At 41.0% G+C, this 21921-nt stretch overlaps 1 protein-coding gene across 2 annotated transcripts in view; it reads left to right on the top strand.

Annotated features, from left to right (window-relative positions):
• The first annotated feature begins 532 nt into the window (after positions 1 to 532).
• Positions 533 to 21921, top strand: part of ATP2A2 (ATPase sarcoplasmic/endoplasmic reticulum Ca2+ transporting 2) — a 57680-nt gene continuing 36291 nt past the window's right edge. The window contains exons 1-5 of one of the 2 annotated variants that reach the window (XM_054996714.1): positions 533 to 1305; positions 2367 to 2384; positions 2479 to 2561; positions 14027 to 14131; positions 21624 to 21762. In XM_054996714.1, the coding sequence (XP_054852689.1) occupies positions 1188 to 1305; positions 2367 to 2384; positions 2479 to 2561; positions 14027 to 14131; positions 21624 to 21762 (463 nt within the window). In that variant the 5' untranslated portion in view covers positions 533 to 1187. The remainder of the gene's footprint in view (positions 1306 to 2366; positions 2385 to 2478; positions 2562 to 14026; positions 14132 to 21623; positions 21763 to 21921) is intronic. The other variant, XM_054996715.1, reaches the window with a different exon arrangement.

Here is a 21921-nt window from a genome sequence, read left to right as displayed (position 1 = left end):
AAAGGCGCTTTGGCGCCCCTCCCCCCACACTGCTGTCCGTTGACGCGCGAGACTTTCCTCAGCGCGAGAGGCAGTTCGCCTCTTTTTTTTAAAAAAAATTATACGTTTGGTTCCGACACCCGCCTGCGGCGTTCTCTTCCCAGCGCCACCACCAATCCCGAACTGGCTAACCCGCAAAGTCAAAAGGGGCGGGAGGAGTGGGCGGGCGAGTTTTTTTCCCCTTAATGTCTCCGTGCGTGCGCGTGCGCAAACGCGAGTGGTCTTTTTTCCTCCTCCTTCTAGCGAAAATCTCAGCCGCGGGATCCTGCTTCGGAGTGACGACACCAAGAACGGGGAGAGAGAGGGGGGGCGGGAAGAGCGAGGCGGTGCTTCTGCTCTGCCCCGCCTCCTCTGCTCCGCGCTCTGGGCCAATCAGAGTCGTCCACATGCCGCGGCCGCGCGAGGGGCAGCGGCGAGTTGGCTCGGATAAATTCTATTAGAGCAGCCGCCGCCGGCTCAGCCAGCTCTGGGGAGGGAAGCGGACGAGGGGCGGGGGGAAGCGAAGGGGAACCGCCGAGTGGAGGGAAGCAAGGAAGGGGGACCCGACAGCGGCCCTCAGTAGCACCCGGGGCGGCTCATCTCTCCCCTCACACCTGAGGGAGACGATTCAAGCGAGGGGGGGCGGCATTCATGGGCTTTCCTTTGAACCCCTGAGAGGAAAACCAGCCTCGGAGGAGGGGGAAAGGAAACCAGGGGGGTGTCAAAAGAAATTTAATTTCTCCTCCCTTAAATATCGGGCTTCCTCTGCGGCCCCCCCACAAAACACAGTTTGATCTAAAAGGGGCTGAGGTGACAATCCCCCCCCCCGTGTCTCTTTAGCAGAGGAGGGTGTCCACTGCTGGGCCTTCTTGGATCTGCCCCCAGGAAGCAGCGTGGGGGGGACAACCCTTCCCCTCCCTCAGCATCTTTCCTCAGGGAGGGGTGGCTTTTTTTTTACACCCCCCCCTTAAAAAGTCTCCTCTGGCTCTTTCTATGGTGACAAATCGGAAGCGGCGCGGGGATCCGTAGGGGAGGGGGGGAGGCAGGGCGAGGTGGCCGGCGGAGGCTTCGCTCCTGTTCCTGCAAAGGAGGAAGAGGAAGAGCGAGAGGGAAGCAGCCGGGGACGCGCCGGGCAGGGCACCGCTCGCTGCTGCTGGGCCGCTTCAGCCATGGAGAACGGGCACACCAAGACGGTGGAGGAAGTCTTGACTTATTTCAGCGTCAACGAGAGCACCGGGCTTAGCCTCGAGCAGGTCAAGAAGCTCCGGGAGAGGTGGGGAGCCAACGGTAGGTGGACTCGGGAATCTAGGGGGGGGGGCACTGGACCCGCATCTTGCGTGTTTGTCTGTCTCTCTCCCCCCCCCCCGGGGGTCCTCCTCCTGGGAAGGGGAGATGCTTGGAGGCTTCGCTTCCCTCCTCCCCAAACAATGCTTTCTCTTCCTCCGCGATGGGCCTCGAACCTCCACACACGCGCACACATGCCAAAATTTTTTAAAAAAAAGCCGGCATCTGTTTCAGAACCCGGAATAAAAGAAAGAGGGAGAGAAGATGGCTGACTCGAGAGCCACCTCGTGGGTTCCCTTCATGCCCCAGGCTGCTGGGGCCGTTCCAACGTGCACGCTGTCAGTCTCGCTTCCTTTTCATCTCTGTTGGGGGGGGGGGAGTTTTTATTATCCGTGGGATGGCTTCTTGCTTTCTCTCTCCTCCCCCTCCCCCCTTTATCATTTTTGCCTCTCTTTGTTGCTGATTTGACCTTTGTTTCCTCCATGCTTTCCTTCCGGCTTGGCTCCTGGTTGCTCTTTATTTCCAAACGGGGGAAGCGGGGGAGGGGGCTTCTAAAGGGATATGCTGTTCCTTCGTATATTGAAAAAAGATAGTCAAACGTGGGGGGAATCTAGGAACTATCCCAGAATGGCATCATGATCGATACTAGAATTGTATCAATGTTCTCTTTTCTTCCGGAAAATGATGGGAGAGAAATCCATGTTTGGCTGTGGTGGGGGGAGTACAGCAAAGCGTTTAAAGCCTTTGACCCTGGTGTGCGTTAGAAGTTGTAGTTGGCACCAGTGATGACTTGGCTGAATTTGTAACCTCCCTAGCTTACTGCTGAAACATGCTTAACCACATGAGGCCTGATCTCTCTATCTGCCTGCCTCATTGATAGAAGGCACTGTACGAATGATGTGGCTTATGTTTTCAATTAAGTATTTTAGTTTTAACAAAACATTTCAGTTTCTCAACAAAATTGAATAGAAATGGGATACTATTATAATTTCTAATGGAATGTCCTGACTTTTTCTTTCTCTCTCCTCTTTGACATGCTTCCTGGAAAATTTTGCCTCTTAAAGAACTACCAGCTGAAGAAGGTGAGCAAACTTATAAAGCATTTGTGATTATATTTCTTTCTGACTCTTTTCCCAGATGTGTTTTACAATCTGTGTCTACATTTTATTTTGGCAGGAAAAACTTTACTTGAGCTTGTGATCGAGCAGTTTGAAGATTTATTAGTCAGAATTTTGTTGTTGGCAGCATGTATATCTTTTGTAAGTATTTTACTATCTCTTTAGTTTATGTTGTGTGTGTCGATGTGTGGGTTTCCCAGAAGATCTGGGAAATCTGATCTGTGTAAAATGTTGAAAAACAAAGTTTGCTTTTAGACCAGGCATCTTATTTCCTGTCTGCCGGAATTGCTTTATCTCTTAATTCTTAAAACAATAAATTGGATCCTTATCCTTAATACACTCCCTTATGAACAGATTTGTACAAACAAATATAATTTCACAGGAACATTTCAGTGAAAAGCTGTGTTTAATAAGGGGTCCAAACGGTATATAAGTTAAAGTAGATGCAAGAAAGGTTTTTGGATGAATATCATCTTTATCTGGGTTAAGCAGATTCGCCTAGTGTTGCCTTTTAACCTTGGCCCCAATCACAAGGTGAAGGGTTTTTTTTTTTTTTGGCAGTTGATTGTTACGAAACTAACTGAGACTGGATGGAAGTCTTTTTTTGGATGCAATGCAAACTGTAAATAGAATTTGCATGGGGGAATATTCCAGTTGCCTTCCCTTGCTGATAATAGCAAGGTGACAGTTGTTGCTTTTGACAGTGACAAGAATGATGACAGCAGTGATGGCACCATTGTTGACCAAATTTGGTAACTGACCTTTGGGAAGCCTCTTGTAAAATAAACTCCTTTCATTGCCTGCAGAATTAGTAGGATGGAGCTGGGAAGCCCATTTTCAATATATATGTATATAAATAACGAGTGCATATAGTAGGCTATTATTGCCTGATGCCTACTATATGATTGCAGGGGAACAGTAGGAATGCAACAGAGATTTTTAAAAGGAGGTTGTGGTACAGATGTTCCTGACATCTTAAATAGGAAGAAATGCATAAGTAGAGTTACCAAGTGCTAAGCATGTTGCACTGGACAGTGTTATGTGTAATTGTGGAGGAATCTCGGTCTGAATACCTGTTTAGCTCCAAAGCCCATGGTTCCCTTGGGCATGAGGCGTATGTTTTTAATGCAGTGTGCCTCGCAGGATTGTCATGAGGATCACTGAAGCAAATGCCTTGTATGCCACAGAAGTCCTTATTGCATGCTCTTCAGTACTCCCATGCACACTCTGGGGCTTCCTCGGTTTCCCTTTTAACTATAGCCTCTTGTGTTGTGTCTGGATGCTCCTGAGAGATCTGGCAGAATGTATTTTGTTGTCTCAGGCAAGTCCTGGAGGCAGTAGGTACTGATCACTTCACCAACATGCATGCAGCTCAGAAGCTGATGTGCCCGAGAAGCGCTCGCAGCACTGCTTGAGCTCACCTTCTTTCCAAAGGTGATGGAAGTGTGAGATAGGGAGGTGATGAGTTGTTTCCTCTCTTATCATCACCCCAGAAGGAAGGCAAGTCTGCTGAAGCTTGCTTTCTTCCTAGGACCAGGGCAAAAGCTGGTGCCTATCACCTCTTCAGCCTTTGCCTTCTGGGACTGAGAGCTCTCTAGCCCCGGAAGCTGAAGAAGGCATTGTGGAGATGGCAGACTATCTCCTTCCACTTGACCTGTGCATCCACTGTCTGAGATTCAGGAGTAAGGAAGCTTGACACTGTGGGAACTCACCCTCCTGAGGGGTGGGCAGTAGTGGAGTAGGTCAGGGATGTGTAAACTGGCACAAGCCATTTTCACTGTCTCCTCTCTGGCTGCTATCTTGTTCAGATTCTGGTTTTCCAGGTGGCCACTGGGCTTGTGCAGTAAACTGACATTGGCTACAGATGATTCCACAGTCACCTGGAACAGTTTTTCAGGGTCAAGAAAGATGTGATGGGAAGGGGGAACATGCGAAATACAGTGCCCCGTGCAAAAGCTCCAGCATGCGTACGGAACTCCTTATTCATGCTTCTCTTTAAATACACCTGATAGATGTGGCAGCTCCCCAAATACCTTCCATATTTTTGGTTCCTTTTCAAATGAAAAAAATGGTCCAGACATGTTCTACCACTGGAAAATGTGTTGTGAGAGTAAGGAGGATGATTTCGAAAACACAGTGGCAAGAGAAGGGTAATCCTTTGTACTGTTACGCAGTATAGTCTACTGCGGCTTCTGGGCCAGTGAGGGTATCAAATGTCAGGACATGCTGGCATGCTGTTTCAAAGAAGAGGGGCTTCAGTTCTGGTATGTGCATGTCATGGCAGCCAGTGTTTGGTTGGCACACTAGTTTGTGGTGGCAGGGTGGCTTAGTCATTCTTAGATTTTTTTTTTCATTTATGAAAGTGAGCTGTATTTGGCACTACCCATTTTGAGTGAGTGGACATTTTGGTAGGAAATTATGGCGTTTAAGATGACAGTCACTTGTCTTGGATTGCACTTAGAGAGCGTGGTGGGAAATAGGGGTAAACTGGGCCCACTTAAAAATAAAGATAAATGGTATGAGTTATAGATTTGATCAGAGATTAAGTTGTTACTTAGCTTATTAGTTCCTGAATTGTTTAGTGTATATTTTCATTTAACAAAGAAGCAGATTCTGCCCCTTGATAAAAACAGCTGGTTTCAAATGAGATTTGAATGCCAATTAGTATGGTGAGATTATAAATTCTGGAAGCATTTGCAATTGAGGGCATGCTCCTTGCATATGGCAGGTGTAGGCTCCAAACGCTCAGCATTACAGCAGAACTCCACACAATAAGCAACATGGGATTGACCTTTAGAATTAGATGGCTCAAACTTTGAGAGGAGTTGCCACATATTGTGTTATATTCCTTAACAGCTACGGTGACACAGCATCGGTTTTGCTGGGAACTTGCTTTCCTGAAACAATTTCCTGGAAGGCAACTAGTGAGGTTATTCCTCCACAGTCTGTTATCATCTTTCAAAACTAAATTTGGAGTATGCTGATTTCACATTAATAGCACAAAATGGATTATCTACTTTAATTCCACTCAGTTTATATTTGTATTTTGTTTTTTACTAATGTATTAATCATGTGAACTAATTTTGTTTAAGTTCAAAACCAACAGTCTAGATTTACATTATGCGTGGTAAAGATATTTGCAGACTACCCTTTTTGGGGGGATCAGCATTGATTATTTTTGGTGAAACTACGTTTTTGAGCAATTGCCATTTCTGGATTTTGAGATATTATCCTCTTCTGTCTGAAGCATAAAGCAGGATCTTTTTGTGGTTAGATTTGGATTTGGTGAGATTCTAAAGGTTAGAAACAGTCAAATTTGAACTTAAAAATTCTTTGGCTGGACAAAATTGAAATATGCATTGGCATGCTGAAACCATGATCTCTGGCAGCTTGTGTTCAAAAATATAGTCTAGTAAGTAAAAATGTAACATTGTATACCCCTTTTTCCCTTGTGCACTGTATTACTGCAGAGACAGTTGGAACTTTGAATGTTGGAGCACAGCATAGAAATATTCCTGATTGTCAAGTGTTAAAACCTGTTCCCAATGGAATAACCGAGGAATTTAGTTGTTAAATAATGATCTTGCGCAAAGCTTTATTTGCAAAGCGCAAGAGTTAGAGTGCTGGGGCAAAACTGTCCAACTTCTGAGGCTTGTATGGATTTAAGCAATACAGGACAGCATTGGGGGAGGCATGTCACTGTGCTACAGAATGCTGCCTTGTGCTATGAATAAGTGTATTTTAAAGAATAGTCTGTCTATTAGATGAATATTTACTGTTTCTGTATTTGTATGTCTGGTACCATTAATATAAAAAAACATAATATGGAGCTTTATCTTTCTCCTATTATGGATGTTTAGCAATTTTGTGTGCAAGGTGGTACACAAAGACATGAACTAATCTCTGGATTGTATGGTAGTGTTAGCAATAGAAATTGAAGAAAGTATTGATTTGAAACTAGTCTTGTATGCATGGCACTTTGCTCATGAATTGTTTGAAAAGTAATGTGAAAATGACTGTCCCATAGATCTGGATTAGCACTATTGTGAAAAGCAAAGAATGTATTGAAGAGAAGGGGAAATAACTGTGGTTTCAGGGAGCAGGTGTGTAATTGAATTTGGTAAAAATCTGTTGGAAGATAATTAACCCACTTGGTTCTTTATAATAGGCTTGTAGGAAGCAGCCTTATTGTGAACTGGACATATGAATCTATCTACTCCTACACCACCATCTACTCTGGCTAACAGTGGCTCTTTAAAGCCTGATAGGCTGAGTTCTTTTCAAGCCCTGCTGTTTCTCTCTGGGGGTTGAACCTGGGTTTCTGTGCATACAAAGCATATGTTCTTTCCACTGAGCTAGGCTCCCATTCTTGGAGAGGCGCTTTCTCTAGCATCACATCTTGAAATATCAGCCTTTGTTTCTTGGGTACAGTTTGGATAATGATTTAATCATTTGAAGTGCAGGCATCCATTATTATCCTTAACAAAATAGCCTACTGCCTACTGTGAAATTTTGAATGGTGACCATAAAACTGGAGTAGGAATGACAGTTCAGTACGGGCAGTTGTACTTCTGTAGAATAGCAGATGCAACATAAGTTATTGCAACACAAGATCATTTTTCCTATTTGCATCTGTTGTACAAAGAATAATACACAATACTTCATGCTTGGTATTCATATGCAGTGGTCTACCTTTGGCATTTTTGAACTTCTGTGGATTGGCTTTCAGTCATCTCTGCATGTGTATCTGATGACACTTCTTAAAGCGGACCCAATATAACTCAGGAAGCATGTTTGCAACCTGAATACTAATTCAGGTAGTCAACCCGCCGGCTTTTGTGCTGCTCTAATTCCAAAGGCAATTCTGTTCTTGAGTAAGTCAGACTTGTTCCACTGATTAAGAGCCACAAAGCATTGATATTTTTAAAGTTCTAAGAATGAAAGAAAGGATTCCACTTGTTACATAAGATCACTTTGTTGAACGATGTCAGATAGCTTGTTTTCCCTTTTGACAAAGGAATAAACATTATATGATACCTCCACTGAAATTGGCAGAAGAGGACTTGGTGTGAGTGAGGTCTGTCCTGTCATAAAGAAATCATTTCATTTCTAGTAGTCTCCATTGACAGCTCCTTGGAAATTTTTCTGAAACTGTGCCTTTGAAAATGCACGGGAGGAGAAATATAATTGATTTACTATACAATCCTGTTTTCTTTACAAGAATGACTAGTTATTTTCTTTGGTAGACAGACAATATAAATGCATTGAATTTATAAACTTAATCTGGAATGGACATCATGAAACATTTAACCCTATGGTGCTTTAATGAGACTGAATGATAAACTAATTTTTTATTCTTATGCTAGCAAAATTATTCATCAAATTAATCTTGGGTGGTTCTAAAGCTGTTTAGGCATTGTATTGTTATGGTAGTTCAGGTGATAACCTAATGGATAATTATTTTGTAATTCACTATGTTGGATCTTGCTGATCAAAGCTATATAGTGTTTTTTAAAAAGCTGTAATAAGATTTGCAGTATTAAAAATTCATAACTGTTTTAAGAATTGGTCATCTTGGTGAGATGCTGTAGGCAGGTAGTTGTGTAGGTTCCAGATGTCTTTTGTGTTTCTCACTTGCCAAAAGTCAGAGTTGCAACAACCTAATATAAGTAAGGGAAGGTAGCAGTCTGAGTTAATATGGCTCATCAGCTTCTCTGTTGGCAACTGTATTTCTCTGTACAATTCTTAATGTAAGTAGAGTTGGCTAAGTTTGAATCATGGGAAGAGATGAAACAATCTGAACTGATAGTTGGCAACTCCCTGTAGGGCTAAATGACTTGAATGGAATAACTTGTCAAGACAACTGCAAAGAAATCTTTTATTTGTTTAATTTTAAATGAAATATGGTAAAGTAGACTATCATAGTAAAATCAGCAAGCTATTAAAAGTCCAGACGGCACGCTAGAGCGGGTGAAAAAGGATAGCATTAATAAGGTGCTGTCAGATCTATAAAATGTATGAACTATGCAATCTAACTTTTAACAAAACAGTATTTTAGCAAGATTGGACAGGGAAATGAATTAGTTTAATTAGACTTGGTGGGATATGTATTCTGCTTGCCTCTGAAATAGTTTCTCATTGAAATGATTATCTCTTCTCTTTTCCAAAATGGATCAGTAGATGTATGGGAGGATAGATTTAGTCTATTCTTTGCAAGTTCTTTCTTTCAGAATTAGTCATAATATATAGCATTTGTTGTGCAATAATAATAATAATATGTGACTTTTCATGAAGTGTTCAAACTTGCCCAGACATTGTTGCAATATTTCTGGTTTTCTTCTCTTTCCTGATCGAATTATTTCTGACTTGTCTTAATTGTGAGTTGAACTCTAGCTTGTCAGGTAGTGATCATGAACTAATAAGGCTGTTGTATTTGTTTGAAACTTTGTTTCTATTAATGTACGTACCTGATTTAGAATCTCTTAGTAGTTCTTTGTAGTTGGAATTCTGCAAGCAATGAATGGCTTAGAGGGACTCTCAAAGGTGACTGAACTTCCTGTTTAAAAAGTAGTAGCACCAAAGATTAGCTTGGCATTTCTTAAGTTAACACAGATAGTGAAGCAAAAGAGAATTGCTATAGCATTTTTAAAAAAGGAAGCTTGTTTCATTGAACTTGCCTTTATAATTTACTCAGAACAATATGTGAAACAGTACCCATGAATCTGCATGGTTGAAGAGATTTCCTTACAAAATATTCATCTGCAGTGATAGCCAACTTTTATGGAAGAACAAAGTATGCCAGGACTTACTATTCAATGTGCTACATCTTCGCTTTGGGAAAAAGTGTTTCCTGGCAGAGTTACTAAATACTTTGGTTTAGGATCCACAAATCTAGGTTCCTGTTGATATCAAGCCATAATTTCTCCTATCTCTCCCTCAATTCATAGGATTTTTTAAAATTTTGTATCTCATTTTGCACTGAGCTTTGGAGACACTTGAAAACAGTGAGACCTCTTTGACCTGGTGAGGTTGGGGCATGCCCAAGCCTCTGTTGTTTTGTGTTGGGACAGGTGCTTGCCAGATATAGCTGCCACTAGTGACCTAGCAAGTGCAACTGAGGACCCCTGGCTTCAGGATGTGCTTCTTCCGTGTTGGAAATATGTTAACACCATAATAGTGTAAATAAAATATGAAAATTACATTAGTGCTAACTTACTCTTTCCCCCTCTCTCCTTCCTCTTTGTACATGCTCAGTCTTCATTTCTATTGGGTTGCTTGACCTTTTTATACAATTCTTTGCTGCAGTGGAAAGATAAGTACCAGTGTACTAATATATTCACTTAGTCATTCCTTTCTTTAAACTTGGGTCTAGTTCAATAGCTGTTACGTATGGTAAAACTGTGTCTGGATTATACTACTTCAGGGTGCGGAGTTAGAGCACCATGGATGTACCACACACTAGCACGGCATCTAGTATGGGGTTCAGAACTTGACAAAAGCCTCTAGAAGAATGCTACACCAATGATGCTTTGGTTTTTAAAGAAAGTCTGGAAACCTAAGCCGTTTATAATGAAGGCTTGCAAACATGAGTGAGTATTTTTAGGACATCCAGATAAGACTGCCTTCATGGTTCTGACTGCTTTTTTTGTCCATCCTGTTTCTGGCCCCCCATTTAAGACTGTCGATGGGCAATAAGAACATCATGGTGGAATTATGTCAAGGCACAGGTGCATGCAACACAACAGAGTGTCAACTGTGCCCAAACAGCTGTATTTGAATGCCTGTATGGAATGTGTGATGGTAGAATAGGAAATTATTTGGAAGCTAAGTTGTTTCAGTGAAACCTAACTGGAGATTATGGTTTCTTCCTGCTCTATAAAAGCTGAGAGTAACATTGGGCTTGTCTTCTACATCCCCATAGTAATCTCATTGAATTTCCCTTTAAGAGTTCTTCCAAAACATTAAATTAGCTGATTTCTCTAATCTAAAATGGTATCTTATAATGTAGTCATAACCTCTGAATGTTCATCCACTCTCAAACCCTCACAGGCTTGTTTGGAGAAAATGGTGAATGTCACCCTGAGATCCTTGTAGGGAGGGTGGGATAAAAATGTACTAAATAATTTTTTACGAGGTCCAGGGCATTGTTTATGCCATGCCCTGTAGAGGAAGTTTGATTTCCATCTTCTATGTGCACTCCCCAAAAGTTCACACTAAGTTTTTCCCCCTACAAAATTGTAGAAGTTGCATGGGGATGGGAGACTGCTGTTCTTCATTCTGGATAATATGAATTAATATTTTGTGCTTTGGTAAATGTTTGTAACTATACGTATACCATTTGTTATCTGCCCAGCTTTTAGAAACTTTGCCCACGTTGTTCTTCATTGGTTAATGCAGCTGGGAAGGTCATTTAATACTGATCTCTTGTGTCAACATTCTACTTGTCTAGTCTACTTCAATTTATGTTACAGCTGTATGATTGGAGCTCCATCAAGTGGCTAATGACGTTGTAGTTGCAGCCATTTTAGAATAGCCAGGGTGTAATTTTGGAGTGTAAACTGGGTGTTTTTATGCTCTTTAGGTCACACTGCTGTAATCCTCTTTTTTCCTTGTTAAAAAAAGTAAGGCTAATAGAGATGTTGATAAACTTTGGAGTTGATACTACCCATTCTGCCTCTAAACTATCCCAGTAGTTTGTGCTAGCCTAGTAGATTTGTTTTGGCGTTATTTTCTGGAGTGGTCTGGATTATACAGCTGTTTAGGACTCTGAATGCAGTGCTTTGGAAACGTTTTAGCATACAATTATGGAACTGTGTTTAAGGAGGCTTGTCTCTAGAATTATTCCACCCTAACATACCAGCTGACCTCGATGTTTCCATCACTCTTGTTATTGGTGTAGTATTGCCTCTACCCCCACTTCTGCAGCATGTGAACCACCTAGAAATTTCCAACATGCTGTTTTGGAGTTGCTATGTTAAAACTACCCAAAAGAATATCCCTTATATTCTTGCTTGTCCTCAGTTTATACGCCTGTTCTCTGCACTGTTCAGGTTAGTCTCTTTGCACTTCCTGTTGCTCAGTATAGTAGTAACTATCTTCCTCATTAATCACTGTACAGTTCGAAGTCTTTCAAGTGACTATAGATTAGTAACATGTACTTGAACTGAATGAACTTAATAAAGGACATTTTGGCCATGACCTAAAAGTGTCCCATTTGGCTCAATTGTACAGAGAATTTCCCTGTTTTGTTTGTTCACCGCAGCAGCCTCTGGAGGTCCCTTTTTTGATGCTTTGTTGGTCAGTGAAGGAGGAGCTTGTAGAAGAAGTAGGTTATGTGGAAAGGGGCTTAGAAGTCCTCTAATCAGAACCCCACCTCCCTAAGATGGTCATCTTTTTAAAGGCTTCTTTGGCACTGTGGGGTATGTTTAGGGAAACACGTAGGTATGTGGCTGTATATGGCTGCTGTTAGAGGCAGACTGGAGGAGATCTTGTGGGATCCATGAGTGGGTCTCCTGTAGATACTTAATGTTAAAAAGACAGCTGTGGGGCTCCCTTGTTTGGATTGGGGCTGTACTGTGGGAAAAGGAATTTTTGCCTTTCCCCACATACTACTTTCCTGATGCTAATTCTTTTTTCTCCCCGCATCCAAGCTCTTTTTTTGTCTTAACATAGGAAGTATACAAGTAGACAAACTGTGCCTGTATGTCTCCCTTCGGCACAGTTATCCCTACCTAACTTGGCCCTCTGAGGCTGCTGTTTGCCCTGCAAGAGAAAGAGTCAAACCCTCTCCTTCATTCCTGATCCCGCTTGTGTTCCCCTGCCCCACAGCTGCTACTTACCATAAAAAAACTCATGTGAACAAATTTACTACGCATTTCCCAGCAAATGGACACAGGCATGGGGGAGAGGGCTTGGTTGGTTCTCCCGTGGGGCATCTCCCAGCCTCTCTTCTCATTCCACCCTAAGAAGTTTTTTCCCCTTGACTTAGCATTTTAAACTTTCTCAACAATTCTTGCATAAATTATACTTCAAGAGATGCTCAGCCAATGGTCTGCCAACTGAATCTGGCCCTTAGAAGGTTAAAAAGTTTGCTCTGGAGAGAGAGTGAGAATTTCTACAAGTTAGCATTAGGTTTCTCTGGATTTTGTTATGTAGCACCCTATCTCAATAATTGAAGCTTTTGGGATGTACATTCAGTATTTCTGGTCTGAATATCTATCCAGGAATATTCTGGAAATACTTGGTGTCGGCATTTTCAAGGCCTGTTTTCCTTCAGTTTTATGGGATTCTTGGGCAACAGGTGGAAGGAGGGAGGCAACTCTCCCAGGCAGTAGGATCAGATGTTAGGGAGACTGGGCATACAGTTCTAGCAATCATGACAATTGGGTTATTTGGTTCTTTTTGATGTGTTGATTCTCTTTGCGGGAGCTTTTGGCCAGTGTTTGGCGATTGGTTTCTTACCTTGGGGAAAGCATGGAATTTTTCCCATAGGGAGCAATAGGGAGAGAGAATGGCTGTTTAAGGGGCCATAGAATTGGATTCCTTGATACAATTTGCTTGAAACTTGGGTATGGGGTAGTAGACAGGCAGGACAAGAGTCCCTGCAATTTTGGTGATGTTTGCTTGAGAAAAAGGCCACTCTACCCCCCCCCCCAATAGTCCCCTTTAAAGAATAATGGACTAAAAAGACCTTTGGAATTCTGGGGGGGGGACCCTAGATTTGGAATTCCAAAACAGTATTCAGAAGACCCAGATAATCTATAATATTAGTTTGGCTATCCTTCCCCAAATCCTAAAAAATCAGTTTTTCCCCAAGTGCATACCCCTTGACCCAATATCATTGTGTACCAAACTTCCCATGGTGATGCATGTGCAATTTATGCTGCAAAATGCATTTTGAGCCCCAGACGACTGTTTGGGGAGAAGTGGTCCTCACAAATAAGGCTAGTCGTTATTGAAATACAGAGAAGGAAGACTAGCCTGGAGATGGGGTTGAATTTTAGATGCAAGAGAAGATTGGGAAACTGCCTGTCCTTAGATAAGCAGTGTCATGATTCAATTTCAAAATTCCAAACTGATCATGAAAATACAAGCTCAGGCCATGCTCTGTGTTTAAAACAATTTTTTACAGAAGGTGTCTTTAAGAAACTACTAGGAATTAAGTCTCCTAATTTAATTTCACGAAGTAGCTCCTCACACTGCCCTGAGGAAAAGCAGGATAAAGGGTAATAAAATAAATTGTATTTTGGTGTGATTGTAAACAAAGTCTAAATATGTTAGATGCACACAAAAACAAATCTAAGTAATCCATTTTGAAAAATTCTAAAGCCTAATGTCTCAGATGTGCAAATTGCTTTCAAGTTGCAAGTCAGAAGCAGCTGAGGGAATTTATTGTATTTTTATGAAATGGAATTTGTTGTTAGCTTCTAAGATGTGATTTAAGTGACCTAATGGGCATTTTCAAAATGATGTAGTAAATCTTAGAGGAATATCTGATTACCAGAGAATAAATTGTAGCAAAAATTGAGATAGTTGTAGCATGTTAAAGAAAATGCGAAATGCCATCTAAATGTGTACATGTTTTCTAACTCTGATTTCTCTTGCAGGTGTTGGCCTGGTTTGAAGAGGGTGAAGAAACAGTAACAGCCTTTGTAGAACCTTTTGTAATTTTACTCATATTAGTTGCTAATGCAATTGTGGGTGTGTGGCAGGTAAGCAAACACTCTTTGTAATGCTGAACCTTTAAAAATTATACCAAACGTTGTTGCAATAAGGGCGCTGTTCATACAGATGAATTTTTAAAAGGTTTGAATTAAAATTGCCATATGTTATGTGGTGAAGTAGTTGTGAGGTTTTTAGATATAATTTTAAGGGGGTGTTTTAAATTATGCTTTCTCAGTTCTTCAAGAAAGAGGCTATGCATTCTAGATCAGCTTGAATCCAAGGAGCTGTGTAAATAGTTCAGTGCAATCAAGGAAGCTTTGGACTTGGCTTTTTTGAAGAGCAGCTGCCTCCTTCTCAAATACTTCATAGCAGGTTTCTTTTACAATAGAGGAGCTAGTGCATGACTCAATTTATTTCTATCCTGTTTTCCCCCTCCACTGGGGATTCAAAGCAGCTTACAAAGAAACACAAAAATATAGTCAAACATACTGCAGAAATATAGAACATTTCACTATTAAACTAGTTGTCAAACTTTGGATTATTTTTTTATAGTGAACTGGGTATGTTTTGGAATGGAAAAATGACAGACTGGTTCAACCTTTCAGTTGTTTTTCTTTTAGGGAACTGTGATTATATCCTGCATCCTAATGCAAAGAAAAGCTTCATTAAACATACCCAAGCCCTGATGTGCAGTCTTAAGTATTTTTTTTTTAGTTTATGGCTGTAATCGCTGTTCATTCTTAAACTGACCTCAAAATTCTGTGATGCCCTGATGTTCAGGCATCACAGAAAGCCTCTGAACTAGATGTCAGCACAGCTGGTCCTCGTCCCCAAGTACTACTTCTATCTCCTGCTCCCCTTGTATGCAGAGTTCTTGCCAAATCATTTTTGCTGTCAGTCATATATAAATCGAATGTTGTTGTTTGTTGTTATTCATTGTCCAGTTTGCCCTGATTCCTGCATTCAGCTGTCATGGCAAAGTGGAGTTTAACTGAAGTCTTCTGAAACTGTGTATCTGATACATTACAGTCAGCAACATTTGCATGTTTGTCTACTCATGAGTACTGAGATTCAATAGGAGTTCTGCCTAGAGTGAAGGAGAATTCTTTAGCCAGACAGATCTGTGTTAACCTGCTCACTTTGCCCTGTGAAATCGCTGTGTGATGTCACAGCAAGGCTTGGGGCAAAAGTACTATTTACTGTGCTTAAGTGTGAATAGCATTACCTATTTTTGCAGTAATCTTCATCCTCATGTATGAAGCAGTATTGAAAATGTACAGGTAGCCCAATTTCAGTATTCTGTGGCTGAAAACCTGCTCCCCTGAATAAGAACTACAAAGTGGAAAGAGCAACATGCTCTTCAGCATCAGTAGTATCTGTTAAAGGGATTACGAGACTCATATTCTTACTGATGCTGAAATCTGTCTGGCTCTACTTTGCTTATTTAAAAATTGCATTAATTTTGCCAAGTGATTTATATCAAAAGTGGCAGCTGTCATACAAACAAATGCTTGATGAAAACTTGAAGTGAGTTGACTTAGTGGCAGTGAGTGATTTACCTGTGTATGCAGGCTTGTTTTATATAATTCTCTGATCATATAGCTATATTGTAATAGTAGCAGTAAGTATACAACAGCCAAGCATTGTAAAAAGTATATATTTTTAAAAGTCCTTGATTTCAGGGTGACAGTCAGTCTTGCTGAATAGAGGCCACTAGTATTAATACTAAGTCAGATGCTAATAGACCACATAATTGAATCACCCGCACACTTTCTTTATTACTTAAGTACAGTTGGAATCTTGAAACATTCTTACAGTTTCCTTTGCCCAGTTCATCTGATAGCCACGGTCCTAGATACTCTTTAAGTATTTTGTTATTCAGTATTGTTTAGATGGGATTTTTGTCTAGATGGGAAAGTGGTCTTATATATGTTTGGTTTCTGCTGTGCAGTATTCAAGAGAAATCTTGGGCATGAGAAATGTTTGAAAAGGGAGGGTCCACGTAGTCATTTCTGAATGTGTGGCAGTACGGGAACATCTATTTCACAATACCATGGTAACATAAATATTGATGGCAGTCTTCCTAAGTTATAAGGCCACTGCCAAGAAGGAGCTGCCAGATTCTGACTCAACTTTGAACAGATAGTGCTGCTTTTACAGGAGTTCAAGCACCTGAACTATTTCACTTTTTATTAGATGTTACTAGCTTTTGATTTCATGGTTTTGACATGGAACAGTGGGTAGCTGCCGTAAACGAAAAAAAGAAAAGCATAAGATTTTGAATGGCCAGCTGAGTCAAATTGCATATTATCTGCAAGTTTGTCTTTAAACTGGTTTGCTGTAGTTTGCCAACTAGGAAAAGCCATACTGTGGACTTCGTAGCAGATTTTAGTTGATGAAAACTGAGAAGCAGAGAAAGGGTTTTGGGTGCGTAGAAGTTCAGGAAGCGGCAGCATGATCCCAGTTGCCAAACCGTGGCCTAGCCATGACATGTGAACCAAGCCAATGTGTGTGTAAATGTAATGAATTACTTTGGATAGGAAAGTCTGAGCAAGACGCCTCCATAATGCAGGCCTCTTTAACTTCCTCTCTCCTACTTCTTGCCCTCACAGAGATGAAATGTTTAAAAGTAGTCATTCAGAAAATATTCTTTAGGAATATATCCAGAGCTTGGCAGATCTTTTTCAGCTTTGAGCCACCCCCAAAATTTAGGAGCCAGACTTTGCAGCCCTAAGGGTTTTATATTTTAATTACCATGTCTTACATGCTGTCAGGTTGCTTCCAGTGTATGACAATCCTACAGATTAATGATCTCTGAAATATCCTGCCACTAACAGTGTTGCTCAGGTGTGGCAGACTGAAGGCCTTTATTTCCATTTTGTTTAAATGTATGATCAGTTTCTTCCTGAACACTTAGATAAACACTTCCATTTTATTCTTCTTCAGCACCTGTAGTTTGAATGATGATTATGCTGATAGACTTTTCATGAAGTCTGATTGCTATTATTCAATCAGAGTTTGCATTATAGCCCCTGATTACTTGTGCTACGTCTCAGGTCACTATTAATAATAACATAATAACATTTGATTTATATACCGCCCTTCAGAGCAACTTAATGCCCACTCAGAGCTATTTATTATTCCCACAACAAAACACCCTGTGAGGTGGGTAGGGCTGAGAGAGCTCTTAGAGCTGTGACTGACCCAAGGTCACCTGGCTGGATGGAGGAGTGGGGAAGCAAACCTGGTTTTCCAGATTAGAGACCTGCGCTCTTAACCACTACATCAAACTGACTCAGCACTGTTTCTTCTGAGTCCATCACTTCCAGAATAAAACATTTTGTAGTTTTCTGACTGAATATGTCCTAATCCAGTCTACTTTAGTTCATGAACACTCAGGATTACAATATTTAAATGTTCCATCTCTTGTTTTATGATTTTGAGTTTACCTTGATTCATTCTTTTAATGTCCCGTGTTCCTAGTATATGTGTCACACAGCTTTGGGTTTTCCTTTTGCCTCTATTCCTCTTGCCTCTATTTAGATCAGCAACTGAATGTCCTTTAAGACATTAAGAACAGTGCTATTCATACTTGTCCTTTGCCTTCCAACCTGGAGATGGGTCTTGTCTTCCAGCATGATAATTTTCTTTAATTTGGGGTTGTCAGTTCGTAGAGTTATTGAGGTATGAGATGGTTGGAAGTGGTTTACCAGTGCCACCTTCTGTGCAGTATTAACCAGGGTTAGCTGAAGTGGTGCTGCCATTATCTGACAGATCCTTTGCCAGTATCACCTTCCAGTACTGTTGCTGCCCAGTAGCTACTCTTCAAGAGTTTTTCCGCTCCATCACCATTGGACCTATCAGTTCTTTTTTGTTCATATGACCACTCTTTTCTGAAGGGGGTGGATGTTTCTTAGCCTGTCATCTCAGCTTTGACCATTTCCCCTTGAGTGACTCCACTAAGAGTTTATGCTTTTGACAAAATCGAAATTCCTGATAGTATTGCTTTCATCTTCACTGACACGTGCAAACCACTTCACCATCAAGAGGGGGGAATGACCATATTTTCTAATTGCTGCTACAGAACCTAATCCTAAACTATACACAGTTACTTGTCATTTTTTAAAAACTATAACAAGTGTTGTAGCATATGAGTGGGGGGAAGGTTTGACCCAGGAAACTGGTCCTGTTCTGGATGGGGGTGGGTTCCACTCTCCTTGAAGAAGCAGGCTTATATCTTAGGGATGTTGCTGGACATGGGCTTCTGATTGTATAAACAGGTAGCAGGATTTGCAGAGGAGTCTTTCTCCAGCTTCAGCTGGTGTGGCCCTTCCAGGGCAGGCAAGATTTTGCCACTGTGGTGCGTGCCATAGTAACATTTAGATTAGGTTATTGCATGCACTCTATGTGGGGCTGCCCTTGAAGGCTGTCCAGAAGCTACATTTGGAACAGAATGCTGACTGGAGTGGGTCGTAGGGACCATATCACTCCAGTCTTGTTCCATCTACAGTGGCTTCCAATGTGCCTCTGGCCCCTATTCAGGGTTACTGGTATGGACTTTTAAAACCCTGTATGTTCTGAGGCAAGCACACTTTAAGGGCCTCCTTCGCACGTGTGAACCTAACCCAGGTTACTCCATATTTATCTAAAAATTTATGTTGCCTTTTTTCTTAAATAGGGTCCCCAATACAGTGATCATTAAAACATTAAAAACTTTAAACATATTAAGCATTTTGAATGTAAAGCATTTAAAATAGTATAAAAAATAATTCAGTAAAACACATAACACCAGCAACATGGAAGAAGACCAATAAGTTATTTGAGGTATGGCAAATGAAACAAAAAAGTGGCTTCACCCCCTGGTGGAAGACCATAATAGAGAGTGACAGACCAATTGCTCTGGGGGAGGGAGTTCCAAAGATTTTGTGCTGCCTGTCTAACTGCAGATGGCGGGAGCACCCAATGCAGGACCGCCAAAGATGACTGGAGTGAACGGGCATCATCACAATAAAAAGCTCACTTCTGTCCCTCACCTAAATAAGCTTCAGATGTCTACTGTGAATCACCCAGAGGCACATATAATAAATGACTGCTGAAAATAATAGGCACCACAATGAAATTTCTAGGCAAGCTGGTGCCTGAGATTTGTTAAACTCTGAATATATCTGTTAAAACTTGGCCCATCTGGGTGGCTTAATAGTGCAGATATGCTTATTTTGAGTTTCTGAACAGGCATGGGAAAGTACACAATGATTTTGTTTATTGATCTAGATTAGTCTGACCACGTTATAATTTGTAACTGTGAGGGAAGATGAAAAGTTGTCTAAAGTTTTGGAAGCTCATGATTTGTAGTATTTCTGAATTTGCATGTACAAACCATGACCCAATGCTTGCTTTTGACTTTCGGAGAAGATATTAGAACAGGAACTACTGGCTTTTCAGACATTTATATTTTGGCAGCTTATTGTTTAGGCACAGTTCAGCATCAAGGTTTCTTGGGGAAAAAATCTTACTAACTGAAAGTCCCTTTCACTGTATCATATATTTTGTTCAGTCATTTATATACTGCCTCCCTTTCAGTAGCATGCCTGCAGCAGTTTGCAATGCAGTAAGACAACAAAAGGCAAATAAAATGACTCCATAACATCTTGCCATAAAAACACCTAAAATATTAAGAAACCAGAAGCAGCACCTGGAAAAAGTGTTTTATTTTATGTATTTTGCTTCATGTTTCACCTTTTTCACCAGTGGGGACCCATAGCAGCTTACATCATTCTCTTCTCATCCATTTTATCCTAGCAACAACCTTGTGAGTTAGGTTAGGCTGAGAGTGTGTGATGGGCCCAGCAAGCTTCCGTGGGCAAACGGGGATTTAAACACAGGTCTCCCAGATCCTAGTCCAACACACTAACTACTAACACCAGACTGACTCTCCTTTTAAAGTAGTACTTTAAAAACCATACAAGAATTTTTTAAAAAAAACCTGCTACTACCAACAGGAGTAATTATTAAATTAAGTAAAAGCCATTTGAAATTAAAAATTTTAAAAAGTTGGACTGGAACAAAAAGGCTTCTCAATGACGGAAGAGGGAGAAGGTATTCCAACAGGCAGCCCCTGGAATACTGTAAACGAGTCTCATTTCAGAAGGCAGGTGCCTGTGGAGATGAGATTGAAAGAATGAGCAAAATGTCTGAGCAGAGCAGTATTGAAGCAAACCGTATCCTGGATTCAGACTTTGATTCTTGAATAACAGCAGCCATAAAACTGTTACTGTCAGGGGTCATTTAGTAGAAAAAGAGCTGGAGGAACTCAGTAGCACAACTCATTAGCATATGCCACACCCCTTGACACCACCGGAAATGTGTCATTAGCATGACTGCTTTGCATATGCCACACCCCCTGAAGGAAAGCCAAAAGGGAAGCCCCCGGGGGCTAAGGCATGCAACAACAACAACCGGAGGACGCCACAACAGTAATAGTTATATAATAATTTATAATAAAGTGCAAAGGTGCAATGGTGTATAAACAAGGTACAAAAATTCCAAAAATACAATAACTACAATAAATACAAAACAGCGGTCTGTCGCCAAGGTAATTAATTTTACAACCATACAATGATGGGCTCAACTGGAGGTGGAGAGTGCAGTAAGGAAGGGTTGGAGAGAAACAGTCCAGAAGATCACACAAGGAGTAAAAGGGACCACGCTAGCCAACGCGTGGGCAGGGGCCACCTGACATGACCTCTTTGGGGAACTGCCGGAACTGTGTTCTGGTGCGTTCCCCCTCAAAATGAGCCCTGGTTGCTGTAATCATACCATCAGTCTTGCATGGACTGACGCATGAGGGGTTGATACATTCTTTGTTAGGATATCAGTCTTGTTACTATGTTAGAGATACTAGCTATTTTGTTAGCAAGCTTATGAGTGTGAAGTCTTTTTGTTACTAGAGCAAAGAGGCTTCCTGGCAACTGTTCTCTTCAAATCTAGATGTCAGTAGTTGCTGAAAATAAGAATGTATCCAGGCAAACAGGGTCTTAATTATTCTGAAGGTGGGAAAATAGAAAATGGATTGGTGCGCACTTCTAACATAACAGGATTAATTTCTAGGTTAGTCAATTTGGGGCAAAAATTTCTGTATTGAAATGAGACCAAGTGCTTCACACATTTTATGCAAGATGACACCATCTTTTGATTTTGAAAAAGCATTCTAGCTGAGCAGTTGTCTCAAAAAGAAGTTTTGTCTTAAAACTATCCTTGCACAAACCATAACATGCATCCTAGAGGGAAAGTAAAAAATGGAAGTGAAAGGCTCAGTGACTTCTGTAGATTGTATTTGACAGTGATACTTCACAGGCTTCTCCCTTGGCTTGTTGCAATAGTGTGGTATGTCTAGTTATGTCAGTGAATGAACATAGGTTACTGTGTGCTTAATGGTAAATGAGAAAATTGGAAGTTGATTGTTTTGCAAACTGTAGGCATAAAAGTTAGCGCTTCTGTCTTTTATGACATCTGATTCCCCTCCCCCCTTCACTCTTGCAGGAGAGAAATGCTGAAAATGCTATTGAAGCTCTTAAAGAATATGAACCTGAAATGGGTAAAGTATATCGACAAGACAGAAAAAGCGTACAAAGGATAAAAGCGAGAGACATCGTCCCTGGTGATATTGTGGAAGTAGCTGGTGAGATACTATGTTGATTGCATAATACATGTTGTCTTAAGATACCTTTTATGTTACTATTTTTTTCAGGCAACGAGTTGACGTTAAGTTAGTTCTAATGATTTACTGTTAAGACGCAGGCAGTGTGAGATATAATGGGCTCCAGAACCATTAAACTGA

The sequence above is a fragment of the Eublepharis macularius genome, chromosome 13 (assembly GCF_028583425.1).
Source record: "Eublepharis macularius isolate TG4126 chromosome 13, MPM_Emac_v1.0, whole genome shotgun sequence".
Taxonomy (NCBI): Eukaryota; Metazoa; Chordata; class Lepidosauria; order Squamata; family Eublepharidae; genus Eublepharis; species Eublepharis macularius.
Note: the sequence above shows the minus strand (reverse complement) of the source record. Positions and strands in the feature narration are given on the sequence as shown.